The sequence below is a fragment of the Theropithecus gelada genome, chromosome 14, assembly GCF_003255815.1.
Source record: "Theropithecus gelada isolate Dixy chromosome 14, Tgel_1.0, whole genome shotgun sequence".
Classification (NCBI taxonomy): Eukaryota; Metazoa; Chordata; class Mammalia; order Primates; family Cercopithecidae; genus Theropithecus; species Theropithecus gelada.
The window spans coordinates 61,541,920-61,565,555 of record NC_037682.1 but is presented as its reverse complement, the minus strand read 5'-3'; the positions used below and the strand labels follow the sequence as shown (position 1 = coordinate 61,565,555).

Below are 23,636 nucleotides of genomic sequence, written 5' to 3'. Positions count from 1 at the left end.
TTTTTTTTTTTTTTTTTTTTTTTTTTTGAGATGGAGTGTCGCTTTGTTGCCCAAGCTGGAGTGCAGTGGTGCGATCTCATCTCACTGCGATCTCCGCCTCCTGGGTTCAAGTGATTCTCCTGCCTCAGCCTCCCGTGTAGCTGGAATTACAGGCACATGTCACCATGCCTGGCTAATTTTTTAATATTTTTAGTAGAGATGGGGTTTCACCATGTTGGCCAGGCTGGTCTTGAGCTGCTGACCTTAGATGATCCGCCCACCTTGGCCTCCCAAAGTGCTGGGATTACAGACGTGAGTCAGGGCACCTGGCCCCCTGCCACACATTTTTATCATACCCATCTCAGACAACTGAAGTTTTTCTTTTCCTCAAAAATCCAAGCTGAGAGGTTATAATAAATACAGTGGATTATATTTGTTTGTATTCCAAACTGGTCAAATAGTCACTGTAGATGGAATCTTAGAAGAAAAATTATGAAAGATTTTAAAATAAAAAAATGCTTACTCATCTGGTGTACTCTTCTGAGTTTTCTTAGCTTTTTATTGTCTTTGAGCTTAATACAATTTATTATGTAAATTATATTGAGCTGAAAATCATGCAAGTGATTTTGCCCATAGAAATGCAAATTAATTGTCTCAAAGAGACATGTATATGATGATTCTATTGTGGATGTTGACTTGTTTTCCTCTCTTTGTAAATTCATTGCAAGTCTTTCTGATCGCCTATGTTTATGTGTGTTTTTAAATTCTCCTTTGGGTTGGTTACACCATCTTGCTGATTCTCTCCTTAATTAACTAAATAAATCTTCAGCATGTGTTCATTTTATATGTCTATAAACTTTCATTTTTAAAAAAAAAGTCTTTTAACAGAAATCAGGCTAAAATAAAAAAGACAAATTAGTGGACTATAGGAATGGTCTACTTGCATCTGTACAAGATAGTGACAGTAAAGATGGAGAGAAATAAATCAAATGGACAAAACTTCTTCAAAAGGATACGTTAAAAGGGCAAAAATTGAATGTTGGGATGAGGAAGAGGAAAGAATGTACGAGTTCATTGTTTCTGAGGAACTAAAAAGGCGAGTTGCACCATTCATCAAGATAAGTAATAAAGGAGAATAAACAAATTGGTGGGCAAATAAACACTAATACTATATACTGTTACTGAGCAATCAATGGGCTTGCCTCTTGACATACATACAAGCCAATACCATGGCACCTTTTGAGAAAAGCAAAGCTTTATTGCAAGTAGACTGGCAAGGAGACAGAAGAAATGATTAATGAGGTATGACCTGATTGGATCTTGCAATGAGGTGATGCTGGGAGGCATCATCTGATTGGATCCTGCCTTGGGGTATTGTAAGGGCTCGATCTGATTAGATCCTGAATTCTGCCACGTGATGTCCCTTCTTAATTCAGTCCCTACTCCTCAGTCTGAGCACTTGAGTTCCACCTGTGGTTGCATGCTTGGTTTATCTGGGCATGTTCAGGCTATGTGACCTTTAGCCCAGGGTGCTATGGCAATTGAAAAACAGCTCACAACTTTGACACATAAAAGTTGAACCAGATTAGTCCACTGAGGTTACAACATCTTGTTTTTGTTCTACCTGTGAGTTATTCACATGGACTCTGAAGCCCAAAAGAGGTCTGATCTGTAGTTAATGTTAGGACTTTGTCAGCTAGCAAAGTGGATGGGATTATCTAGGAAGGGGATTTAGAGAAGATGAGATAATAGTTAACAAACAAACAAAAAGCTATATTTAAGTGACTAGTTTGATTTTCTTCAAATTGACTAGAATGTGAATATACGCATAGCAAAATTCATGTTTTATTCATCGGTATTACTCCAGAGCCCTGCCAAATGCTTGGTACTTCATTATAGTTAATAATGCTACCTTTCACTGATTGACGATCTATTGTGTTTCAGGAACTGTCCTAAGTACTCCACATATATTTGCATATTTAGTCTTCACAATAACTCTATGCAGTAGGTATTTTACAGATAGGGAAACTGAGGCCCAACAGAGGTTAAGTAACTTGCCCCAAATCATACAGATGGTAAGTAAATGAGCTAGGATTTGAATCTTGGCAAAACTGGTTCCAGAGTCTATCATCTTAAATACCATCTTAAATACTGTGCTATGTGACATATATAGTTTAATATGTGTCTGCTGTAAAGAAAGAACAAAATAAATTTTTAAAAAGAAGGAAGGAAGAAAGAGAATATAAAATATCAAAGGAAAGATGAGGCCAGGCATGGTGGCTCACACCTGTAATCCCAGCACTTTGGGAGACTGAGGTGGGCAAATCGCTTGAGTCCAGAAGTTTGAGACCAGCCTGGGCAACATAGTGAAATCCTGTCTCTACAAAATACACAAAAATTTACCTGGCATGGTGGTGTGTGCTGTTAGTCTCAACTACTTGACAGGCTGAAGTGGGAGGATCACTTGAGCCCGAGAGTTTGTGGCTGAAGTGAGCTGAGATCGTGCTACTACATGCCAGCCTGGGCAACAGAGTGAGACTGTCTCAGAAAAAAAAAAAAAAAAAAGAGGAAAGAAAAAGCATACATTAATTGGGTCCATGTTTGATGATCAGAAGCATCTGAAAACAAAATTGGTGGCTTGTTTCTACTATATCCCTAAGTCTCTAGAACAAGAAATGTTTCTCACTGAAATTTGTTTTTATTTGGTTTCACTGAAGTTCTTCCTCTAATCAGATGTTAACAATTATCTTTCAGAAAATCCAGTTAGATCTATCCTGAATTCTCAAGCATAAACTACCCTGAGTCTTAATCTTGGCCTTGCAGTATCTACTTTTTCCTTTTCTTTTGTTCCCGTTAGTTCCCAGCTGGTAGTAATGAGTTAAGGAGGGTTTTCCATGAGAGGGGCAGAAACATTTCTGACCACAAGAATCATCTAACACTGCTTTCAAACAAGTTGTACTGAAAAAATATACTAGAGATTTTGTCACAGGAAGTCTGTCTCCTGTGAATATATAAGAGATTTCCTCAAAGAAAATATATTCGAGTATATTAGAGATTTACTCACAGAAAATCTGTCTCCTGAGTTTGTATTTTTTGTCACTATCTGGCTGTGAGAATGTTCTGTGACCCTTGTCATGGTCTTTTTTGCTTTTCCTGAAACCTCTTTCCTATCAAATGTTGATATCCACTTATTGCTATTAAGAAATCTTGATACCTTAACCTGTGCACTAAACAATATTCCTGGCATATACTGAGTATTTCACATATTGAGTATTGTTATAATAACAGGCTGGATCCGTTAATGCCACCCTGAGTCTAGAACTGCAGCAGTGGGTCTTGAGTCTAGAACTGCAAGTACTCTGAGTATTCAGGAACTTGGGGCTGCCAGCAAATCTGTGCCCTCATTACCTTCAAACCTGTCCTACTGGATGCATCATATCACCCCACCAAGCCTCTGAATCCACATACTTGGTTCCCTTTTAACACTAACAGTAATACTAATACTAGTAATACCAATAATAGTAATACTAATAGCACTAATATCCACTGTATTGGGTATACCACTTGTTTTTTCAATCTAACACTTGTTGAACAGTTGGGTTGATTCCATTTTTTAATATGAGTAAAACTACTATGAACATTTGTGTACAAATCTTTGCATGGATATGTTTTCATTTTTCTTGAGTAGATTCCTACCAGTGGATTTCATGGATCATGTGGTAAATTTATATCTGACTTTTTGAGACCCCTTGAATTATTGCCAAGTACCTTCATTTCTTTTCAACCATCAGAATGCCCAATCTCCCTGTTCAAGATGAGAAATTAGTTACAGAGAAAATAAAAACTGCCTTGGTTAGCAAACAAAAAGGAAAAACTCTGCACACTGAGAAATAGTCTTTTATTCTGTTTTTTGTTTTCTTTTTTGTTTTGAGACTGGTTATCACTGTGTCACCCAGGCTGGAGTGCAGTAGCAGGATCATGGCTCACCGCAGCCTGGACCTTACAGGCTCAAGTGATCCTCTCCCACCTTTCAGCCTCCCAAGTAGCTGGGACTACAGGCACGTACCACCATGCCTGGCAATTTTCTTTTTTTTTAGACAGGGTTTTACTACGTTGCCGAAGTTGGCCTCAAAATCCTGGATTCAAGCTATCCTTCTACCTCGGCCTCCCAAAATGCTGGGACTACAAGCGAGCCACCACACCCAGCCAACATCCTTTTTGTTAACTGAGCCTACTAGCCCCAGAAATGTAGCCCTATGCTGACAAGACTATGGAGCCTATAAGTTATTTCCATTTATATCGTCTCTTAGAAAATGGCCCGAGAAGAGACTCTGGGTTGGGCTTCTCCATCCCTTTTCCAATACTTCTAACCCTCTGGGTGTCAATCATACCATTTTGTCTTCCAAGGGACTTAAATGTGGGCTGGGCCAGTGGCAGGGTGGTGACCATACTGGGCAGTTTGGGTGGGGCCAGGAGAATTTCAGAACATAAGCAGGCTTTGACCTGAAGCGTCATCCATGGGCAATATGGAGGCAGCCATACCTAAAACCGTTGTGAAGAAAGCTACACAAAGGATGATCTGAAATGTCCTTCGTATGGCTTCTTAAGCCTGCGGACATGAGGTACTCACTGAAATAGTGACACATGTCCGCACTTATGAGATTCTAAAGACCTTTCATTCGCCTAGGGACTGTTGAGAGAAATCTCTTGATACTTAACCCAGCTCTCTCCCTATTGCCCAATCCTTCATCCAGACTTTTATCTGGATACCCCAGTCCCTTCTTTCTCTATACCTCCCTCCCCAGTCCACCTTCTAAGGCAAGGTGACACTCATCTAATCAGTCTCCTTACGGAGGAACTTTGACATTCTTTTTCTTCTCAGAGTTTCTGTGCTATTGAAACCCTGTAGTTAGAGTTCTGAGGCTCTATAAGCTTTACATGTATTCATAAGACCTAAATAAAAACAAAGATTGTTTTCTAGCTATATAGGTCAAAATTACAAATACACACAGCTTTATACATACATACATGTAATTTTAAATTGATGAATTTTAATGATCGTTTGGCAAAACATGCCATTATGCAAAGGGGCTTTTACTCACTCGTATAATTTTATGTTTCTATTTAGACATTTACATTAATATGTTTATATGGAGTACAGGTGTATTATCAGTGTAATTAAACTCTGATATGATATTGGAAAGCTACAGTACACTGCAGACAATTTACAAGGGTCATCTCTGGCCTGGTGTTCTCAAAAGCCTCCGGATTTGCCATTCATCAGGTAAGTTGAACAGCTTTGCGTTGCTACCTTCAAAACCTTTTTTTTTTTTTTTTTTTTTTGAGACAGAGTCTCGCTTAGTCGCCCAGGCTGGAGTGCAATGGCGCGATCTCGGCTCACTGCAAGCTCCGCCTCCTGGGTTCACGCCATTCTCCTGCCTCAGCCTCCCCAGTAGCTGGGACTACAGGCGCCCGCCGCCTCGCCCGGCTAATTTTTTGCATTTTTAGTAGAGACGGAGTTTCACCGTGTTAGCCAGGATGGTCTCGATCTCCTGATCTCGTGATCCGCCCGCCTCGGCCTCCCAAAGTGCTGGGATTACAGGCGTGAGCCACCGCGCCCGGCCTTTTTTTTTTTTTTTGAGACAGAGTCTCGCTCTGTTACCAGGCTGGAGTGCAACCTCCGCCTCCCGGGTTCAAGCGATTCTCCTGCCTCAGCCTCCCGAGTATCTAGGACTACAGGCGCGCCCAGCTAATTTTTGTATTTTTAGTAGAGACGGGGTTTCACCATGTTGGCCAGGCTGGTCTCAATCTCTTGACCTCGTGATCCGCCCGCCCCGGCCTCCCAGGGTGCTGGGATTACAGGGGTGAGCCACCGCGACCAGCCTCAAAAACTATCTCGATCTCCCTTACCACCTGAGGGGTCGCTGGTGACCACACCCATGGAATCTGCTGGATCTCCTGCGGTGCTGGACAATTTGACCCTCCTCCTCCCCTGGTCCCGCCCCTTCCCCCCAGAGTCTTTCGGCTTGGGTGGAGGACGCGGCTGCTGCAAGTCTTCGGCTCTGATCCAGGCCACAGATTCCAGGTTAGTGAGCAAGTTCATTTTCTGGCCAGCTACCGCTGTCCCCACTTGTCTGGAGAGTTTGACCTGCCCTGCGGGTCGCGTTGGGGGTTCACGGGTGAAAGAAGAATGAGGGAGACTTCTGCATTTTCGAGTTGACTCAAGTTTGGGAAGGGAGCACAGAAGAGGCACCTTTGCAGCTGGGAATAGGCCGTGTAAAGCGTAGTGAGAGTGAAACCTCGATTCTAGAAGCTAAAATATGTAGGGGAGGCAGCTCTGGAAACTTTACATTAGGGAATCACTGCAAACGATTTGTCAGGCGTGGATTCAGAGTCAGCATCCCTTCCCCCCTTCCCCCCCTCCCCTCCCCCCATCTCCAGCCTGGCGGCTCCAGGAAGTGAGCACCATTTATCCTCCACCCCAGGCGGCCCGACTCCTCCCAGAGGGAGTTGGGAGTTGAGCAAAGTCCTGACCTGTAGGTCTGTCCGTTCAACGGCCAAAGGCTGGCGGAGGAGGAAGCCCCTGCCTTTCTCGGAACGGAGCAGAGTCATGCGTGGTTGAGTTAAGATAAAAGAGGAGTGAGCGCCCTCTGTTCCTTAAAATTAGTTTAAGGCGCCTTGGATTGCTCTGAAGAGCTTTGACCACCTGATACTGCTTACATCTGGAAATTACTTGGCTTCTCATTCCCCCAGATGTGCGGGTCAGAGAGGGATGTCTACCGTTCTGTTGACTAGCTCTTATTGTACTTCTGGCAGAGGTGACAGGGCAGTGAAAGAGATAAGGTCCTTTCCCTTTCGGAACTCATTATATCTTTATTTCTTTTTCTTCCTCACCGCAAATGACCCCACTGAGGTTAGAGACATTTTATTTAATCAATCAGTCAATAGAGACAGAAATGTGTGGTTCGGAGCCAGACTGCATGTGTTCAAATCCTGACTCTGACAGACACTGGCTGTGTGCCCGAAGACTGTTGACTTCTTTGAACTTTAGTTTATTTCATCTATAAGATGGATGGAGTAATATGTATATCCTATTCTGTTCTGGTGAGGATTAAGCGAGACAGATTTAAACACATAGGAGGCTGTCTGACATCATGTCAAAATTATGGTCATTATTACTGGCAAACTACATGCCTAGCTTTAAAAAAATGCACAATCAAAACCATTTTTAAATTATAGGTTTGTGAACTGCAGGGGGTAGAAATTCTTTTGAAGTGCAAATTAAGTTTTTTGTTTTGAAACTGATTACGTTCCAATTCAAATATTTATTGAGTCCTGTTAATCAATTCCAGATAATAGGTTAAATATAACCCTACACAAAGATTAAAAAAAATGTTATTCCTAAAGTGCAAGAACTCATGCCCAATTCTCTTATAAATGCAATTGCCACCTATTTTATTCCACTTTCACTAAGGCTCCCTGCTGGTGGACAGGCCTGCTCTGTCATTCCTAACTCTGAACCCTCAGCCTACACCAGCCCCAGTATCCCCTGCTGAGTCACTGATTTTTATTCGGAAAGCCATTTTGATATCGATGCGAGCTTCCATTCTAAAAGATGCTTCATATCTAAATAGCAGGCCATTCTCTGTCCCCTTCCCTCTTCTAGCTGTTTTGCTCCCTAAATTGTATCCACCTGGGAAAGAAGGTCTTTTATCTAAGGCAGTGCTTCTGAAGCCTTAATGGGCATAAGAATCATCTAGAGAACTTATTAAAGTGCAGATTCTGAATCATTCCAGGAAAGACTGAGATTCTGCATAAAGAACTCCAAGTGGTTGCAGCGTTGCTAGTTAGCAGACCTTTTTCACGCATCTGGTTCTGATTTAATTGGTCCCACCTGGTTGTGAATTTGGGCTCTTTCTTCTGCTAATTTGATCCACTGGGCTCTGGGACTCAGGCTCTCCTCGTCTGCACTCCTCACAGTCAGAATGCCTTCTCTCAGCCCATCCACTCTGCTCTGGAGACTTGGCCTCAGTTGGAAACTGGCAGCCTGCCATATCTCCCTTGGGCTGCACTCAGCTGCAGTGGGCAGTAAGGGCTTGCTGGTGTTCGGGCAAGGGTCACTCAAACCTATGCTAACTGTATGCTTCCCTCCTTCACAATTTCTTTCCCAAGCCTCAGCTTCGACAAGACAGCTCAACTCTTACATCTTTTTTCTGCTCAAGAATTTTTCTGTCTAAAGCAGAGTATTAGATGAATATCTAAAGCAGCATATTAGATATGAAAAAAAGGACATTTATATGTTTTTATGAAATAGAAATAGAATGAAGCCACATATGTAATGTTACTTATTCAAGTAGCCTCATTAAAAATAAGCAGGTGAAATTAATTTTAATATATTTTATTTAACCCAATACATACAAAATACAATTAGGACATGTGATCAATATTAAAAAATTAATAAACTACTTTAATTTTTTTAAACTAAATCTTCAAAATCCAATGTGTGTTTTGTACCTAAAACACCCCTTTTCTGAGTAACCACCCTTCAAATGCTGAATAGCCATATGTGGCTACATGTTTGACAGCACACTTCCATTGTGCTTAGAAGATCAGAAATCAAGCCTTTAATTTTTCTTCTATTTTTTTGTTTCTGTCATGTTTATTGAGTTATAATTTCCATCTAGTAAGTTACAAATTTTAAGCATACAATTCTGTGAATTTTCACAGTTGCAGTCAGTTGTGTAACCACCACCGTGATCATGATATGTAAAGGGCGTTTCCATCACCCTTCAAATTTCCTTATGGCCTTTGCAGTTCATCCTTTTCTCCCTCTCCTGGGCCCTGGCTTCCACGGATGTGCTTTCAAATACTATAGCTTTCTCTTTTCTAGGATTTCATATAAATAACATCATACAATAACTTAAATTTGATGTTTGGGTTCTTTCACTTTGCATGCTTTTGAGATTTATCTTGTGTGTATTAATATAACAGTTTAATTGTTTGGTAATATGCCATTGTATGGATACACCACAGTTTGTTCATTTACCAGCTAGTGATGTCATGAATTCTTTTCAGTTTGGGACTATTACTACATTGCATTTATGAGGCAGCAATTCTCCTTCAAGAGAACTGGCTACACTAAGTACAGTTTTGCCTGAAATGAAATTGTGCATGTGTTTGTTGGGGAAGATGGATTGGAATTGGACTTTCAATTAAAATATAATACCAACACAATTATTTTTTAACAGTAACAGTTTCATAAGATAGCGCATTTATTTCTATACTCTAATGCCAACATCAAGGCCAACTATAAGCTCAGCAGTAAGTTATAATCTATTATAAAGTTCATTGATCATTTCCTGTCTTAGTTGCAATGCTAAGGTCTGGGCCACCTGGAAGATAAAGTGAGACTGGGCCTCTGCCCTCATAATGCTAATTTATCAAAGGAAATAGAGCCTTATAGTGCAGTGTGCTAAGTGAGATGATCTAGGTATGGTAGGAGATATTAACAAAGGAAATAATAGTGCAGTTCCCACAGGTGTGATTAATTTGGTTAAACAGACTCTCAGATAATAGGTAAGTACATCTGTAATACCAATTAATACTACCAGTTAGATGTACAGGGTTCATTAATTTGTTGATAATTATATTTTGCACCCTTTATGGAGATGAGGAATATAAAGGAGTAATAAGAACTCCAGCTCTGTAGGCCTGCGTATCTGCATTCAAAATGGGCCCCGCCACTTAAAGGATCTACTAAATCAGTTTATACAACTACGAAATGAGATTTAAGGGACATTTGTAATGTAATGTTGTTATATGGAATTATTGAGTTATTACATACAAAATAATTAAGTTCTTGCTCAGTACCTGGTGGGCTTTCTGTAAATATTTGCTGTGAGCATTGCTGCTACTAATCATGGCAAAGCTGAAGACCCAGGCCAGTACTTGCAGGAGCACCACAGAACACTAGAGGGCAGCACCAAGGACCTGTTTTCAGCTCACTAGATTCCCCCAGCAGGGCGGCTAGGAGGCTTATGCTTATGTCCCATGACTTTTTCTCGCCCTTATCTGAGACACTTTCTCAGGCCCTTTCTTCTAGGAGGAGTGCTGTTATTGGGAGGCATTTTGATATACTTTTAAAATCTACCAGGTCCTCAAGATGGGGGTAAATTGGTACAATTTACAGGGCCTTGTGTTTTTTACTTTTGCTGGGAAACCAGCCAAAGACAAGTTAGAGAATTCCACCTGCTCTCTACCCACTATGGCCTGTTCAGAACACCGAGGTCGCGCCTGGGACCAGGGCCAGAGCTTCAAATAGGCAGTGTTAGCTGGCTCTTCTTTGGTGGCACAAACACAACTCCAGGTAGGCAAGCAGAGCAAATGGCCCCCAATGAAAATAACTCAATGCTGGAAACAGGTTTTAAAATTTTCTGAAGAGTATTCTCAGTGTGATTTAAAATAATGGTAATGTAATTTATCAACAACTCTTTCAAGAAAAATGAATAAAGGTAGTATTTCTCAATGAAGATATAAGGCCTCAACTGCCTTACCAGCCACCTCTCCTTACATATGGGCCCCCTTAGGATCCTGCTGAAGTTTAAGACAGGCCCTGGCAAAATCCCATCATCAAATAGGATCTCTCCCATTTTCATACTTCGAAAGCACTTAGTCAGTGCCTGACTTTTATAGTCTTCACCAGTGACTGTCTTTGGTCACAGTTATGAGTTTGAGGACAAAGCTTTGAACTAGGACCCTGGAAAGGTTAGGTTATGCCAATGCTACAACTTACAAGATGCATGATTTTGTAAAGTCACTTAATGTCTCTCCTTATTGAAGAATCGAGAATACTCTTAGTTATGCAGAGTTGTCCCATGAGGTATAAAGAAAGCAGGAGAATATGATTTCTAAATCACAAGTGGTTACAGAATCATGAGTTGTAAAAATTTTACCTCCCCAGGCTGGGTGCAGTGACTCATGCCTGTAATCCCAGCACTTTGGGAGGCCGAGGCAGGCAGATCACTTGAGGTCAGGAGTTCGATACCAGCCTGGCCAACATGGTGAAACCCCGTCTCTACTAAAAATACAAAAATTAGCTGGGCATGGTGGTGCTCGCCTGTAATCACAGCTACTCAGGAGGCTGAGGCAAGAGAATCGCTTAAACCTGGGAGGCAGAGGTTGCAGTGAGCTGAGATAGTGCCACTGCACTCCAGCCTAGGTGATAGAGCAAGACTCAGTTTCAATAACAACAAAACATTACCTCCCCTTATTGTGGCCATTGCTGTTTCTTTGTGTTTTTCTGAGAAGGGCAGCATGTTTAGGGGGAGAGGGCTCTATGTGAGGCAGGGCTGTCAAGAAGTGGAAGTGTTTGCACAGTCTTGGAGATCAAATACCAAAGAGTGCGGCAAGGGTGATGGCAAACAGGTGAAAGAGCTCACGAGAAAGGTCACAGATAATCACTGTGGAGGATGAGAGGGTTCTAACCTGTCATTCGTCAAAGGTTGAGGACCTATATGTCAGGCTCTGTGCTAGCTGCCAAGGATACAACCATGAACAAAAACAGTCTCTGATCTCATGGAGCTTACATTTCACTGTGAGCATTCAGACAAGTAAAGATCTATATTAGGTGGTGTAAGAAGTAAAATAGGCCAGGCGCAGTGGCTCACCTCTGTAATCCCAGCACTTTGGGAGGCCACGGTGGGCGGATCACAAGGTCAGGAGATTGAGACCATCCTGGCTAACAGTGAAACCCCGTCTCTACTAAAAAAGTACAAAAAAAATTAGCCAGGCGTGGTGGCGGGCACCTGTAGTCCCAGCTACTGGGGAGGCTGAGGCAGGAGAATGGCATGATCTCGGAAGGCAGAGCTTGCAGTGAGTCGAGATCGTGCCACTGCACTCCAGCCTGGGCTACAGAGTGAGATTCCATCTCAAAAAAAAAGAAGTAAAATAAATGAGGTAAATATGTGGAGAGTGATTGTATGGTGGCTGTGCTCTAAATAGACTAGTCAGAGCAAACCCTTCTTATAAGGGAATAGGTAGGAAGCTAGTAAGTCATGCAGATAGCAGAGTAGAGCACGAACAACAAATGCAAAAATCCTGAGGCAACAGTGCGTTTTGGGTGCTTTTAACATTGAGGATATGTTTTGGGTGAGAAAAGATCACACAGCTGGCCGGGCGCGGTGGCTCAAGCCTGTAATCCCAGCACTTTGGGAGGCCGAGACGGGTGGATCACGAGGTCAGGAGATCGAGACCATCCTGGCTAACACGGTGAAACTCCGTCTCTACTAAGAAATACAAAAAACTAGCCGGGCGAGGTGGCGGGCGCCTGTAGTCCCAGCTACTCGGGAGGCTGAGGCCGGAGAATGGCGTGAACCCGGGAGGCGGAGCTTGCAGTGAGCTGAGATCCGGCCACTGCACTCCAGCCTGGGCGACAGAGCGAGACTCCGTCTCAAAAAAAAAAAAAAACAAAAAACAAAAAAAAAAAAGATCACACAGTCCAGGTGTGGTGGCTCATGCCTGTAATCCCAGCACTTTGAGAGGCCAAGGAGGAGCATCACTTAAGGTCAGGAGTTGAAGACCACCCTGGCTAACATGGTGAAACTCCGTCTCTATTAAAAATACAAAAACTAGCCAGGTGTTGTGGCGCATGCTTGTAATCCCAGCTACTTGGGAGGCTGAGGCAGGAGAACTGCTTGAACCCGGGAGGCAAAGGTTGCAGTGAGCTGAGATCGTACCACTGCATTCCAGCCTGGGTGACAGAGTGAGTCTCCATCTCAAAAAAAAAAAAAAGAAAAAGAAAAGATCACACAGACAGTGACTCACACAGGCCCCTCCTTTCCAGGGCCTCAGTTTGTCACTCCGTTCAATAGGAGAAAGAGGAAATCATAACCACTGCTCTAATATGGGAAGAAATCGGTGCCTTGTGTGAGCCAGAATAAAGAACGTATTCGATATTAGAATGAGGAGCCCTTGTTACCCCAGGTGTCTGACCTCTTTATCCAGGACTGGGCAGTCAGCATTCCTTTATTCTCCCTCCTTTCTTACCCTGACCCTTTTTTTGTTTGCTCATCTACCTAGGATTCTACAAGCAGGAAACATCTTAGAAATCAGGGCTAGGCAGGCAGGAGCCAGGAGAGTAGCTACAATGACTTCACCAGTACTGGTGGACATACGAGAAGAGGTGACCTGCCCTATCTGCCTGGAGCTCCTAACAGAACCCCTGAGCATAGACTGTGGCCACAGCTTCTGCCAAGCCTGCATCACACCGAATAGCAGGGAATCAATGATTGGTCAAGAAGGGGAAAGAAGCTGCCCTGTGTGCCAGACCAGCTACCAGCCAGGGAACCTGCGGCCTAATCGGCATCTGGCCAACATAGTGAGGCGGCTCAGAGAGGTGGTGTTGGGCCCTGGGAAGCAGCTGAAAGCAGTTCTTTGTGCAGACCATGGAGAAAAACTGCAGCTCTTCTGTCAGGAGCATGGGAAGGTCATTTGCTGGCTTTGTGAGCGGTCTCAGGAGCACCGTGGTCACCACACGTTCCTCGTGGAGGAGGTTGCCCAGGAGTACCAGGTGAGACCCCAGGATGGAAGGGGAGACAGAGAAACAGGGTCTTTGGTAGGTTTTAACGTTTTATCATGCTCTGATCTAATCTCTTTGTAGTCTTTCCATTTACCTAGAGAATGAACCTGGAAACTGCCTCCCTGATTAAGAATAGAGACTTTATCTCTTACTTGCTATTCCAGATTGAGTAGATAGAGCTGCTGAGGGGAAAAGGGGTACTTGGTTGATTGAGTGTGGAGATACGTTGGCAGTGAAGGTAAAGGAACTTATTTACTCACGTATTTATTTTGAGAAGGCGTCTCTCTCTGTCACCCAGGCTGGAGTGCGGTGGCGCGATCTCGGCTCACTGCAACCTCTGCCTCCTGGGTTCAAGCAATTCTCATGCCTAGCCTCCCAAGTAGGTTGGACTACAGGTGTGCACCACCATGCCCAGCTAATTTCGTGCATGTGTGTGTGTGTGTGTATAGTGGAGATGGGGTTTTGCCATGTTGCCCAGGCTGATCTCAAACTCTTGAGTTCAGGCAATCTGCCCGCCTTAGCCTGCCAAAGTGCTGGGATTACATGCATGAGCCACAGGTGCTTTGTGGTCAGGCACCTTCACAAGGAGGAATGGAGAACCAGCCTATTCTTGTTGGTTTCCATCCCATGTATATGAAATATTTGTTGGCCCTCTCAAGTTTTCATCCTAGGTTAGGACAGGCTCCTTTTGAGGTTAGCAGAATCTCTGTCCCATTCATTCCATGTCTGTGTACTGAGTCAACTGAAGGCTTGATCCTGCGTGATCTGATTTGTTTCTTCCAGGAAAAGTTTCAGGAGTCTCTAAAGAAGCTGAAGAATGAGGAGCAGGAAGCTGAGAAGCTAATAGCTTTTATCAGAGAGAAGAAGACATGCTGGAAGGCAAGGGGGACTTTTTCTGAGGATGTCCTGGGGCAGGAATCATGGCAGGTCACAGGAGCTGAGGGCAAAGGAGTCCTTGTCCTGTCTGTCCTCTGACGCCGTGACTAGAAGAGCTTCCCTTTGCCTGGTCCTCCACTGTATTCCTTCCAAACAGGGGGAGGAGAGGGGAGCTAAATAGCAAACACATCAAAACTGAACCTAGGAGACAATCACATAGCAGAGGAACCATGGCTAGGGGTTCCCCCAATTCATAATTCTGGATCTTGCTCTACGGTTTCAGTCTCTTTGGCTTTTCCATTGCATTCAGAGTACAAATGCAAGGGAAGATGCAGGTAAGGCTTGCGAAGAAGCCCAGATCTGAGACAGTTAGTCACAGGCCAGTAATTTCTACCTCAGTACTCAAAATTGGAAGAGGAGGCTGATGCAGAGGTGAGGGAGGCTTCCTGGAATCTAAATGTCACCCAGGAATCACAGTTGATGTCTAGATGGCCTAGATAAAGCAGCCCGGGGCCAGTGGTCTGGGCAGAGCTGAAGGGAGAAAAGAAGGGAAGAAAAGGCTACAAAGGCTTCCTCCTGCAGCATTTACCCTCCCTCTCCTTGGGAGGCCTGGCCCAGGAAAGCAGTCCTGAGCCCAACTCCCCAGCTTTTAACAGAGGAGAACCTCAGTGTGACAGAATAGCAGCCTCTTTTTCTTCCCTGTTCCTGAAGAATCAGATGGAGCCCGAGAGACACAGGATCCAGACAGAGTTTAATCAGCTGCGAAACATCCTAGACAGAGTGGAGCAGCGAGAGCTGAAAAAGCTGGAAGAGGAAGAGAAGAAGGGGCTACGAATTATAGAAGAGGCTGAGAATGATCTGGTCCACCAGAGCCAGTCACTGCGAGAGCTCATCTTGGATCTGGAGCGTCGATGTCAGGGGTCAACAATGGAGCTGCTTCAGGTAAGGCTTGTGAAGGAGCTCAGATCTGAGAGTTAAGGAAAACAGAAACTAACTTTCCTTCCTTTCTGGAACATCAGACTACCATCATTGCAGGGACAAGAAAAAACATTCCTTTGGTGCTATAGTGCCTATCCCCTATTAAACTGTTTAGAGATACGGAGTAAAGCATAAGATAATTCAGAGTTCAAATGCAAGGGAAAACCCCATTTTATTTATAAAGGTTGTCTGAAAGTTTATTTGATGCTGTGGAGAAGATCTGTTGTATCCATTGATGTTGTTCTTTCTGTTCTTTCTTTCTCAGTCTTGGCACTATTTACATTTCTGACTGGATAATTCTTTGCTGCATGGGATTCTCCTGTACATTGTAGGATGTTTAGCAGCGTCTCTGGCCTCTGCTCACTAGATGGCAGCAGCACCACCCCAGATGTGACAACCCCAGATTTCTTCAGACATTGCCACGATAGCCCCAGGGTGAATACAGTGCTCTCCCAATTGAGAACCACTGTTCATTAGGCACCTCTTGTCTCTGATGCTGTGTTGGGAATTTGCCAAGTGCTTCTTACCCAGCTTAGTCACAGGCACACTTATGCCAAGCTAAATTCTTAGAGATGATGTATTACCAGCCCTTTTTTGTTTTCACTCTCTTCTCTAGAGCAGAATGATTTAACATACTCTAGTAATAGATATTTGAACTGGTTTTGGGGGTCTGGGCTCTGGTCTATATGTGTGTAGGTCAAAGATTACAAGGTATCAAGCCTAGAAAGATTTGATGGAGGGACTTGAACTAAGGTTGAAATTTTAGCAGCTGTTTTCTGCATAGAATGAATAGTGTGGCTGTGAATTTAAGGCATGATGTACCTTGTGATATTCTGTAACCTTTAGAGTGTAAGATATTCTTTATGTTTTGTTTGCCTTCGTGCTTTCCTCTTGTTCTTTCTTTCTTGGTGGAATAATTGTTTATTTACATATTCTTGGGTCTTAGTATGAGAGCCATGGGTAGCTACTTTCTGCCTAGTACAGCTGTTTCTCATTCACTGCTTCCTGCTTTGCATCTTCATTTTATTCTTCTTGCCGTTTTGTCCTCATCATTGATATTGTTACCCTGATACTTTCTCCTTCACTCTTTTGTTCTGGCTCCTCACCACTCCTCAAACTGTAAATATTTTTAAATGCAAATGAATCATCAATTCATATTGCTAGTTTAGATACTTCCACATTCATTAGTATGACTGCCCAATGGACATTTAAACTTGAGTCTTTTCTAACAATAAATTTTCTAGAATTTTCCCATCACAGACATTCTTCCTTCTCTTTTCCATATCTGTGTGAATTGTTGCCCATTAAGATTTTATAGCCAAGATAAAAGCTTCAAAATATAGACATAAAGCCAACATAAGAGAATTAGCCACAAAATAGCACATCGATTTGATCATTTCAGTTCCTCAGTACAGCCACAATGTAAGATTGATACAATCCTGGATATTTACTGCAAATTGACACACACAGCACCTCTACCACGTTGTGTGTTCAAGCCAGTTTGAGTTGTGTCTCTATGAAATGCCACCATAAACAGTCCTAATACAGAGAAAATAGTTAATCTTGTGTTATATGGACCAAACTTAAGCTTTTCTTCAGGGTCATTGAGATGTATGGAGCAGAAGATAAAGAGACCAAATAGAAGGGAATAGGCCAATTCCATGGAAATGAGACTGGCAGTGCCAGTGATAAAGGTGAACAACCTGTGGCTAAATGAAATTAAGCATGTGAGGTGGACTGACTTGGGCAAAGATAGGAGGCCAGGGTGAATGTATGGTAATTATTACCTATTTGCTTAAATTTGGTGACTAGGTGGTTGCTAGTATGATTCAGTAGGATGGAAGGGAGACAAGAGTTGCAGAAATAAGTTTTCTTTTAAACATCTTGTATTTGAGGTACCTGTGACTCATTTGCTGGTGTATATATTAATCAAAATCATAAGGAAAGTGGGCTGAGCAGAAGTACAGATTTGAGAATCATCAACATGTGTGTGTTAAAATGAAGGAAATGGATAAAGTCAGCAAAGGTAGGGTAGAGGGTTAGAGAAGGTGAAGTTTGAGAAGCAACCATATTTAAAGCCCATGAGCCTGTATCTTCAGCAACCAGAACAGAATGTAAGCTACTCAAGGATGGAGATTATGACTTCATCATCTGAGGTTCTGTAGGCCAGGCACAATGCCTGACAAATAATACATGCTATACATACATAACATTACACACGCATAAGCACACACACGATGTTGTGAAAATCGAGACACTGATGAGTCAGTTGAGTTATTTTTTGAGGTCTTCACATGGGTTCTTAGGGACAGTCTGGCCTGAGTTTTTATCTCTGCTCTGTGGCTCCATGTTAGGATGGTCTTTATGTGTGTCATGTCATGGGGTAGTGGACATGGAAGGAGAAATGTGGATAAGGGCATGACCTGTTACTCCTTGACTTAACCTGTCTTTTTCCTTCCTAGGATGTGAGTGATGTCACAGAAAGGTATGTGTAGGAGAACATGAGGTAGCTCCCCTGGATTGACAGATGATTCCTTTACCCGTGAACAGTGGGAAAGGGAAGAAGAATCAGAATGGGGAAGATTCAAGACTGTAGTCTTGAATTGAGCATCACATGAGAGTTTTGGCATCCCCAGCTAAAGGGGATGAACTGGCTTCTCTGGTAGGAAAATGTGGGCGATGGGAGGTCACTTGTTGGGGACAGTACTGTTATTTAGAATAAAGAATTGCAGTATCGCGCCATTGCACTCCAGCCTGGGAGACAAAGGGAGACAGACTCCGCCTCAAAAAAAAAAAAAGAATAAAGAGTTGCAGTATCAGTGACTCCCCAAGTACCCTGTTAAGTGTACTTTTCAGTAAACCTCTGTGCCTGCTTTCGTCCCTGATTCTTAAGTTTATAGTTACCTCAAAATACACAGGAATTTTCTTTGCCCGTAAATTTTTTTTTTTTTTTTTGAGACAGAGTCACACTCTGTTGCCCAGGCTGGAGTGCGGCGGTGTGATCTCGGCTCACTGCAGTTTCCTGCCCGTGAATTTTATCAGTGACATTCCTATCTGCATTATTTCTCAAGGTCTAAGAATTTGCTCTTGGGACTTTTTCTTTCTCCCAGGCCTTGCTCCCTAGTAGATTTTCTTTTGTCTCAATTCCAGTAAAAACATAAACCCGAGCTCTTGAGGATAATAATTGAGCCCGGGAATCGAACGTGTTCTCTATCGCATACTCCAGAGTCTTATCAACAAGGTGACATCTCAAGCTGCTTGCACACTTGGTACCTTCATGCTCCTCACAGACACATAAAATATGAAGCCTGTTGTCCCTTCTGAAATCTGTACTCTCCATTTGGAGGTGAGGATATCTTTTCTCCAGCTGGCGGCATAACATTCCCAGAGACAGCAAATCTTAAAATGCTGTGTTGAAGGTTTTCTGAGAAATCCTAGGGCCTAAGCCCACAGACTCTTCTGAAGAAACCCCTTCACTTGATACTCTCCAAGCCCCAGCAGCAGGCCCCTGGTGTTCTGTCTTCAACCCAGACATCTTCAGCCCCTCTGATTTTAAATATTTTATATCTTTTTTTAGAGGTAGCAAAAGATTTCCAAGACATTATTTTACTGAATTGCATAACATCTCTAGGACATAGAAAAAGGAAAATTATAGTATTTTCTAAAAATAACAACAGAAAACCAAAATGAGACATTAAGAAGTTAAATGTTGGCCAGGTGCAGTGACTCACACCTGTAATCCCAGCACTTTGGGAGGCCGAGGAGGGCGGATCACGAGGTCAGGAGGTCGAAACTATCCTGGCTAACATGGTGAAACCCTATCTCTACTAAAAATACAAGAAAATTAGCCAGGCGTGCTGGCATGTGCCTATAGTTCCAGCTACTTGGAAGGCTGAGGCAGGAGAATTGCTTGAACCTGGGAGGTGGAGGTTGCAGTGAGCCGAGATCGCGCAACTGCACTCCAGCCTGGGCGACAGAGCAAGACTCCATCTCAAAGAAAAAGTTAAATCTTACACAAGTTTATGTAGATGGTGAGATGATAGTTTCTAGTCTAGGTCTTCTGGCTCCAGTGCCAGGGCTGTTTGCAAAATGATGCTAAGTTTCTTCAGAAAGGAGGATTGGAGTTCATCAGTAGGCTTGGGAGGTAAGGGAGACGGGTGGCAGAGGACCCATAGTCAGCAGTGTGGGAACTCAGAAGTCGTGTCCTGTCTAGGAGTGAGTTCTGGACCCTGAGGAAGCCAGAAGCTCTCCCTACAAAGCTGAGAAGTATGTTTCGAGCCCCAGACCTGAAAAGGATGCTGCGAGTGTTTAGAGGTAAGGAGATTCAGAGGAAAGAGTTTGGATGTGAAATTACTTCGTGGGAAGAAATAAACAGGATCGAGGATATAGTTGGTATTTGAGCATAGTGGCAAAGAGGGAGGTCCCAGAGGGAGGGACATAGTGTGCTGAAGAAGATGCAGTTTGTATTTAAGGGGAGATGAAATGGCCAGGTGACATCCTCACAGGATTCCTCACCATGCCCCTCAATCTGGTAAGGAGAGAGATACCAGACATGAGACAACTGGTCCTATTCAACATTATTGACTCTTTTTATCATTACAGAGCTGACAGATGTCCAAAGCTACTGGGGTAAGTAGAAGCCATGGCCTCTTTGGGCTGGCACATTCTGATCTCCTTTCACATGTGCTCCCCAGACATAGCCACACAGGTCCTAGGTGTTGATGCCTTCCCCCATCCCCGCCATATAGTTCCAGTTCCTCCAACCACTTCCTGTGTTTCCTCTTCTCAGCATAATGAGACCCATGTCCCCATTCTCATCTGCTGATGTTGTACCTTTTCCTACAGTGGACGTGACCCTGAATCCACACACAGCTAATTTAAATCTTGTCCTGGCTAAAAACCGGAGACAGGTGAGGTTTGTGGGAGCTAAAGTATCTGGACCTTCCTGTCTGGAAAAGCATTTTGACTGTAGTGTCCTGGGCTCCCAGCACTTCTCCTCCGGAAAGCATTACTGGGAGGTAGATGTGGCCAAGAAGACTGCCTGGATCCTGGGGGTATGCAGCAATTCAGTGGGACCTACATTCTCTTTCAACCATTATGCTCAAAATCACAATGCTTACTCCAGGTATCAGCCTCAGAGAGGATACTGGGTGATTGGGTTACAGCATAACCATGAATACAGGGCCTATGAGGATTCTTCCCCTTCTCTGCTCCTCTCCATGACGGTGCCCCCTCGCCGTGTTGGGGTTTTCTTAGATTATGAGGCTGGCACTGTTTCCTTTTATAATGTCACAAACCATGGCTTCCCCATCTACACTTTCTCTAAATATTACTTTCCCACTACTCTTTGTCCATATTTTAATCCTTGCAACTGTGTAATTCCTATGACCCTGCGTCGTCCAAGCTCTTGAATAGTCTTCTGTTCCCACCCACTTCTGATAAGTACCCTGAGGCTTATCAGCATGTGATTCTCCCTTCTGATCTTCTGTTTTTCTGTGTTCTCAATTCTTTTGTCATTTTTTTGATTTTTGGATTTGTTTGAGATGGAATCTCGCTCTGTTGCCCAGGCTGGAGTGCAGTGGCGCAATCTCAGCTCACTGCAACGTCTGCCTCCTGGGTTCAAGCGAACCTCCTGCCTCAGCATCCCAAGTAGCTGGGATTACAGGCTCCCACCACCATGCCCAACTAATGTTTGTATTTTTGTAGAGATAGGGTTTCACCGTGTTGGCCAGGCTGATCTCGAACTCCTGACCACAAGTGATCCACCCACCTCGATCTCCCAAAGTGCTGGGATTACAGATGTGAGCCACCGCACCCAGCCAATTCTTTCGTTTTAAACATTTACTCAGTACTAGGATGCACCCAGTGGTGAAAGTAGGCATCTTTGTCTGATGACAGGTCTTGACGTGGATAGGGGGCGCTTTCATTATTTTGCCGTTAAGCATAGTATTTGATGCAGGTTTTTTTTTTTTTGGTTGATGCAGGGGATCAAATTTAGGAAGTTCTGATCTGTTAATTTGCTACAAGTTTTTGTATAAAATGAAAAACCGTATTCTACCTATGTCTTTTCTGTAAATTATTGAGATAATTGTGTGTAATTTTTATTCTGTTAATGTGGCTTAGTACATTGATTTACTTCAATTTGTTATATTGGCCACAAATTGCTGAAATACACTGTTATTATTTGTTGTATGCAATACTGGATTTATTTTGATAATGTATTGTTTAGATTTTGTTTTCATCTATGTTAATGAAAGAAATTGGCCTGTATTTTTACATTCTTGTAATATCTTTGCCAGGTTCTATAAAATGCAATAATAACCAAATAAATTACTGTGTTTTTGTATAAGTATGTATAGGATTGGGCTCTAAAGCCAAACCATTATAATGATAATTTGGGTAGCTTCAAACTCAAATTGAAGAGAGTCTTCGCTACAATCTTCACTACAACCTTCGGCCTTCCTCTCTACATTTAAGAATAGCAATAGAACAATAAAAACTATATATATCTTTCAGATAAATTGAAGTAAAAACAAAAGGATAGTGGAGAGAGAAAAACAATCCAATACATATTTTTCTCTCAGAATAGAAAGAAAATTCAAAGAGAAAATATGAATAATATAAAGCACTTACAGGAAGAGGATGATTTCTTCCAGCTTTTCCACACTCTCTTTTCCTTAGCACAGGAACAAACAGCTGGTGAGTGAGCTGCTGTGACTTTGGTAGAGAGGTGCAATATGTTTTTTGAACCAGCTATAAAAGAAATTATGAGGTACATGTGAGGGTAGAAACAAGTATCAAGGAGAAGAATGGCACTGGCTGTCCCATGTGGTATCCAGGAGCCACCAGTGTCTATTGAGGACTTCACACATGACTAGTCTGAATTGAGATGTGCTCAAAGTATAAAATGTATACCAGATTTCAAATACTTACTTCAAAAAATAATGTAAAATATCTCACTAATAACTTTTCCTTTGCGTATTGCAATGATAATATGTTGGCTCTATTGGATTAAATAAGTTATTCATTGTACCTGTTCCATTTTACTTTTTTAATGTGATACTAGAAACCTTAAAATTGTATTTCTATTGGACAACTCTGGAGCAGATCCTATAATGAAATTTCTGTCCCTAAGTGAGCCCTAGTGTAAAAGCCTGTGGACTCGGGATACAGAGGAGGTTTCAAGGCACATATGTTTATCTCTACAAGAACCTGCTGCCCTGAGGCATTTTTATAGAAGGTAATGCCAGAGAAAAGAAGATCTCAACATATCTAGAAGTGTAGAAATTTGGAAGATCATAGGAAGGGCTCATGGCCAGAGAATGATTCTGCCGGCTCTGGCCCCTGCCGTTAGTCCTCAGTCTGTTGGGTGCTTGAAGCTCCTTCGTGGTTTGAGGAAATACTGATTTGTTAGCAAGGCTCAGCTTGGGTGTCTGTGGTGAGATAAAGTAGTGCGGGTAATAGTAAAAGCTCAGTACTGGTTTGTTCTAAGGCACGGTTTTATAATAATTAGGAGATCACGTCTGTGGAAGCCCAGAGACTGGATGCTCTGCATTTCAACTCATCCTGCTCTGCATTTCAACTGGAAAAGATATAAAAGGAGACAGAGCCAGCTGACTGGGGCCCATGGGGCTGGTGGAAGTTCAGGAAAGAGAAAGATCTGCGGGAGTACTTATCCCCTTCCCACTTATTTTCCCATACAGTAAGTTCTAGGCAAAAAATTAGCCCAGCTGTCTTCTACTGTAAACTCACTTTACAAGTAAATTTACTTTCCAAGTGAATTTACTTTATAAGTAAAATGTTTTTTTGTCACCAGAGTTCTAGGGATGTGGTATAGTTATCCCGATATTTCCCCAAATGTGAGTGCTTGCTAGAGTGGGCATTTCAGTTTGATGCTAACTTAAAAAGATTTTGGAAGGGAGAGGGACTTTCTTAACATCTTTATTGTGATATTTACAAGTACTTGCTGGAATTCTATAGGTAAGACCTGGGGAAGGTTGCTCAATCTGAGACTTGGGGACAATTATTAGGGTAAGTTCAGAGCTCTGACCTTTTCCTGAGGGATTATGGGGGCTTGACAGAGGCCTTCTGTTCTTGAAATTTTTGGTGTGATAGAGTAGGCTAAACTACTTTTAAAAAAGAACCAAAATACATAATGGATCGAATACTAAAGAACTATATTTCTTGTTTATGTAAAACAATTGGTCATGAGTATATGTAACTGGTG

General features: G+C 42.7%; 1 protein-coding gene across 3 annotated transcripts; it reads left to right on the top strand.

Annotated features, from left to right (window-relative positions):
* Positions 1 to 5,989: 5,989 nt before the first annotated feature.
* TRIM6 (tripartite motif containing 6) lies at positions 5,990 to 22,438 on the top strand. Of its 3 annotated transcripts, XM_025355627.1 has the most exons (9): positions 6,018 to 6,064; positions 13,057 to 13,372; positions 13,451 to 13,546; positions 14,339 to 14,434; positions 15,143 to 15,373; positions 17,872 to 17,894; positions 19,623 to 19,723; positions 20,012 to 20,038; positions 20,255 to 22,438. In XM_025355627.1, exons 2-9 carry the CDS (start codon positions 13,124 to 13,126, stop codon positions 20,818 to 20,820), a joined length of 1,389 nt encoding a protein of 462 aa, XP_025211412.1. In that variant the 5' UTR covers positions 6,018 to 6,064; positions 13,057 to 13,123; the 3' UTR covers positions 20,821 to 22,438. The 3 variants fall into 3 exon arrangements, with proteins under 3 accessions (XP_025211411.1, XP_025211412.1, XP_025211410.1); XM_025355626.1 differs by having other exon boundaries at positions 5,990 to 6,064; positions 13,057 to 13,546; XM_025355625.1 differs by lacking the exon at positions 6,018 to 6,064 and having other exon boundaries at positions 12,482 to 13,546.
* Positions 22,439 to 23,636: the final 1,198 nt, after the last annotated feature.